Source organism: Crocuta crocuta, unplaced genomic scaffold (assembly GCF_008692635.1).
Source record: "Crocuta crocuta isolate KB4526 unplaced genomic scaffold, BGI_CrCroc_1.0 scaffold234, whole genome shotgun sequence".
Classification (NCBI taxonomy): Eukaryota; Metazoa; Chordata; class Mammalia; order Carnivora; family Hyaenidae; genus Crocuta; species Crocuta crocuta.
This window is the reverse complement of record NW_027529647.1, coordinates 3,277,218-3,282,359: the sequence shown is the minus strand read 5'-3', so window position 1 is coordinate 3,282,359 and position 5,142 is coordinate 3,277,218. Positions and strand designations below refer to the sequence as shown.

At 58.3% G+C, this 5,142-nt stretch overlaps 1 protein-coding gene across 1 annotated transcript in view; it reads right to left on the bottom strand.

Moving 5' to 3' along the window:
* IFT140 (intraflagellar transport 140) overlaps window positions 1-5,142 on the bottom strand; it is a 77,653-nt gene that overhangs the window by 340 nt on the left and 72,171 nt on the right. The window contains exon 30 of the mRNA XM_077762793.1: window positions 3-86. Within this exon, the coding sequence (XP_077618919.1) occupies window positions 3-86 (84 nt within the window). The remainder of the gene's footprint in view (window positions 1-2; window positions 87-5,142) is intronic.

The window sequence follows — 5,142 nt, the reverse complement described above, 5'->3', positions numbered from 1 at the left end:
ACGGCGTCCACGGTCCGCGGGCTCACGTAGTAGGACATGTTGGCGGAAGGCACTCTCCTCCGCATCTCCTCCAGATACCTGTACGCCTGCGTCGGGACAGCGGTCACCGGGTTAGTGCACAGTGAGAACCGGAGGGCCCCCCCCGCAGTCCCGGGCGCGGGGTTTCCTGGGCGCCCTCTCCGGGTTAGGGGGAGCGGGGTGGCGAGAGGAAGGACGCCTTCCCCAGAGGGCAGCTGTCTGCACAGCCTTCCCGAGGGCTCGTGGCGCCCGGATTTCGGGCTCTGTCGATACTGTCCGCTGTGATCAGCACTCCCAGCCGAACGGCCACAGCCAGCTGCCCTGCAAAGTCCTGTGAGTGGCCTGTGCGCGGGGACCCGCACCTGCCCCCACGTGCCTACGCCTGCCGGACCTGCCCCTCACCTGTACCTGTTCCCGCGTGCCCGCACCTGCCTACAGCTGTCCTCACGTGCCTGTGCCTGCTCTAGCCTGCTGTGCTCGCTCACACATGCCCACACCTGTTCACACCTGCCCCTCACCTGCTCAGGTCTGCCTGCGTCTGCTAACACTTGCTGTGCCCACAGGGAGGGCCACGCACAGGAACGAGGGGAGGAACAGGGTCTCATGTGGCTTCTAAGGCTCACTCCCAGCTGCACTTCGTATCAGCCCTACGGGAGCTAAATTTCTTGCAGCTTTAAAACTTTTCATCGGAGGGGCGCCTGGGTGGCTCAGTCGGTTAAGCATCCGGCTTCAGCTCAGGTCGTGACCTCACAGCTCATGGGTTCGAGCCCCGCGTCGGGCTCTGTGCTGACAGCTCAGAGCCTGGAGCCTGTCTCAGATTCTGTGTCTCCCTCTCTCCGACCCTCCCCTGCTCACGCTGTCTCAATCTCTCTCTCTCAGAAATAAATAAAATATTAAAAAAATGTAAAAAATGAAAACTTTTCGTGGGAAATAATGATCAGATCTTAGTATTTTTTTTAAGCGTATTTACTTTGAGGGTGAAAGCACACGTGTGAGCAGGGGAAGGGGAGGAAGAGAGGACCCCAGCAGGCTCCACACGCGCTCAGAGCCCGACGCTGAGCTCAATCTCATGAACTGCGAGATCATGATCTGAGCCGAAATCAAGAGCCGGATGCTTAACCAACTGAGCCACCCAGGTGCTCTGGATCTTAATATTCTTTTTTTTAACGTTTGTTTTTGAGAGAGAGAGAGTGTGGGGGGGGGAGTGGGGGAAGGGGACAGAGGATCTGAGGATCCTCTGCACTGACAGCAGAGCGCCTGACGTGAGGCTTAAAACTCATGAACCGTGAGATCATGACTGGAGCCGAAGTCACTCAACAGACTGAGCCACCTGGGTGCGCCTGAACTTAACCATTTCTTAAAGATGATAAAATTTCCTGAGCTATTTTACTTTGAGCAGCTATAACCAAGATAGAGAAAATAAGAGACGAAGGTGAGAACAGGAAGTGAGCTAGGGTTGTTTGTTGGGGGGACGAAGGGCGGGTGGAACGCAAGCCCCAGGCGTTCTCACGCGAGGTGGGGGACGCCGCACGGGACGAGATCTGAGGACGCGCCAACGGCCTGCTGTGAGCCAGGCGCTGTGCGGGGCGCACGGGCACCAGCACAAGGCAGGCCAGGGCTCGGGCTTCGGGAGCCAGTGGAATCGAGGGCGTGCCCCCCTGGGGTGGGGGTCTGCCGGAGACCCCAGGTGGCCCTGTGGTGCAGGGACGTCACCCCTCCGTGGGCACAGCTGTCCAGGCCCGGGCGTGGAAACAATTTCCAGAAGGCAGGCACGGTCACCAGACAGCTGAGGGGAGACAGACAGTGCTCCTGGATGTCCTGGCTGCTGAGGACACGGACTGACCAGCGTCAGGGCCTAAGGGTTGGGCGCTGATGCAACAGCCAGGCGAGTGCAAGGGAGTGTGGGAGACACCAGAGCAGTGACGAGGACCTCTTTTCCCTGCCTGGAGAACACTCGGGCCTGTCCACCTCACAGGCGACACTCAGGCCCGTCCACCTCACTGCTCACAGTTGACACTCAGGCCCATCCACCTCACTGCTCACAAGCGACACTTGGTCGGGCCTGTCTGCCTCACCGCTCATAGGTGACACTTGGGCCCGTCCACTTCACAGGCGACACTCTGGCCCGTCCACCTCACAGGTGACACTGGCCCATCCACTTCACTGCTCACAAGCGACACTTGGGCCAGTCCACCTCACAGGCGACACTCGGGCCCGTCCACTTCACAGGCGACACTCTGGCCCGTCCACCTCACAGGTGACACTTGGGCCCATCCACCTCACAGGTGACACTGGCCCGTCCACTTCACTGATGCTCACAAGCGACACTCGGGCCCGTCCACCTCACAGGCGACACTCGGGCCCGTCCACCTCACAGGCGACACTTGGGCCCGTCCACCTCACTGCTCACAAGTGACACTCGGTCGGGCCTGTCTGCCTCACCGCTCACAGGTGACACTTGAGCCTGTCCACGTCACAGGTGACACTCAGGCCCGTCTGCCTCACTGCTCACAGGTTTCTAAGTTAACGATCCTAAATCCCAAAGGCTCCAGGCACGGGCAGAGACAGCAGAAGAGCTGGTGCGATAGTTCAAAGTGGTTTTTCTGTTCATGTTGAGGAAACCGTGGTCTGAAGCCAATTTTGTGCTTTTTCTCCAAAAAAAACCCCAAGTAACCTGGCTGAGATTACACTGGCGCTGCTCCCTCCCCAGAGCGGAGCGTCAGTGAGGGGGGTGAGCAGCAGGCCAGGGGCCTGAGTCTCGCTCGTGGCGTGGACCTTCCAGGCGGTGGGGCCGGCACCAGGCACTAGCGACACTTCTGTCGTTCTGTGAGGCTCCCCGGGTCGCCCCGGCTCCTCCGGGGACCGTGTGCTGTGTTAGCCTGGAGCACGTGCGTTCAGCGAGGTGCACAGGACGCCATTTGCAACGTGAGGGAAACTCCGCGGGGCGGGGTGGGGGGAGTATGCTGGGAACAGGAGGGGTGTGGACAAGACAGGCCTCTGCTGGGGGCGGGGGGACGCATGGACCAGCCCTCCCCACTCGGGGGTGCGCAGGGCGGACGGCACAGCCCCCGCAGAGAAGTGGCCTTGGGCGGGCAGACCCCTGGGGGCCCTNGCAGGCAGGCAGGAGGGAGGGAAGGAGGGAAGGTAACAGAATCCAGAGTCTCTGCGGTGCTTTACCCACAATGTCCAGGAACCGCCAGTGTAAGGAACAAGACGCGGTGACCAAAGTCGAGAGAAAAGACAACTGAGGGAACTGGCGGCACGTGGTGCAGAGGCTGCTGGAGGGGGAGGGGCAGCCGCGGGCGGGATGCAGGAGGGGGCAACGTCCGCGCGCACACTGCCCCGGCTGGTAAGCTCGGAGCAGCTGCCCACAATGAAACCAGAGAAAGTTCTGGAAAAAAAGGATCAGTTGGGCCGGGGATAGGCTACACAGGGAACCGGAGCCCCGTGAGGAGGAGAGGACGGGAGGGAACTTCCCACTCAGGGAGAAGCGCCGGTGGGTCATGTGCCGGTAAAGGAAAGGTACCCCGAATTCACAAGGGCCACGAGCCACGTGAGAAGGCAGCCTCCAACCAACCGAGGTGGGCGTTCCGCACTCGGAGGGGGAGAGGGCCTCTGAGCGGGTGCGCAGCACGGGTAGTCGGAGAGGGAGGTGCACTGAAGCCACCACGCGACACGGCGACGCACCCACCAGGCTGGCGGCCGTGAAACACGGGTTGTACCGAACGTGGGCACAGCTGTGCAGGTCGTGAGCGAACGGCGCCGCTTCCGCACGGGATACCGCCTTTGCTTGTAACTGTGGCTGCGGGTAAGCTGCTCAGACTTGGGGACGAGACAGACTCTCTCAAAAACGAGCCAGGGGGCCAGCACGTCAAGGAATAGAGTAACGGGCAGTAGTTCTGCCAAGGACGACATCTGAGCTTTCAAACGGAAGGATTTCAGAAGCCTCCTCTGTCGGCCACCAGGAGCCGGCCACCTTCCCAACGCCTCAGCGTCTCACGGGGTTGGTGGCCACACAAATACGGGCTTCCGACGCGCGTGAGGAAGTGTGTTGACGTCCTCTAGCTCCGTGAACGTGCTGTCGTAAAGTCACGTGCGCGTAACAGATGCGAGACAGACGGGACCCAGGACAACAGCCTCCCAACACTGCAACCAGCTTTTTTTTTTTTTTAATTTTTTATGTTTACTTATTTTTGAGACAGAGCGTGAGCAAGGGAGAGGCAGAGAGAGAGGGAGACACAGAATCTGAAGGAGCTCCAGGCTCTGAGCTGTCAGCACAGAACACAACGCGAGGCTTGAACCCACAAACCGTGAGATCATGACCCTCGCTGAAATCAGACGCTTAACCGACTGAGCCCCCCAGGCGCCCCCTGCAACCAACTTTTGACAGTTACTACTTGTTGGGGCGCCAGGGTGGCTTAGCTGGCTTCAGTGAGGGTCACGATCTCATAGTTCGTGAGTTTGAGCCCTGTGCCGGGCTCTCCGCCCTCAGCAGAGAGCCTGCTGCAGAGCCTCTGTCCTCCCCCCTGCCTCTCAAAATAATTAAACATGAAAAAAAAAAAAAGAATTACCACTTGTTGAGTTATGGCATCAAAGGCGGCCTGTGCATGTCTGAAGAGGCCCCTCCCCTTCTCACCTGCGTATTGCTGTGAGGCTAGATTTTCTTCATACGGTTCAGCTAAAAAACCCCCCTATTTTAGCAAATTGAGTGCAAAAGCAGAATTGATTCCATCCATGGGGCGCCTGGGTGGCTCAGTCGGTTAGGCATTCGACTTTGGCTCAGGTCATGATCTCACAGTGTGTGGGTTCGAGCCCCGCGTCGGGCTCTGTGCTGACAGCTCAGAGCCTGGAGCTGTTTCAGATTCTGTGTCTCCCTCTCTCTCTGACCCTCCCCTGCTCACGCTGTCTCTCTCTCAGAAATAAATAAAAACAAAAATAAAGAGAAAAGAAAATAGAAACCTGAAAACACACCTGTAACATGAGTAAGTAAATGTAGCAAAATGTCAAAAAACTGCTGAATCCCATAAACTATGGGTTCTACTGTTCTTGTAATTCTGTTTGAAATTATTCAAAATGAAAAAGACTGAAAAATCAAGAGAGGAGAAGGATGGCCTTGCCGTCTCC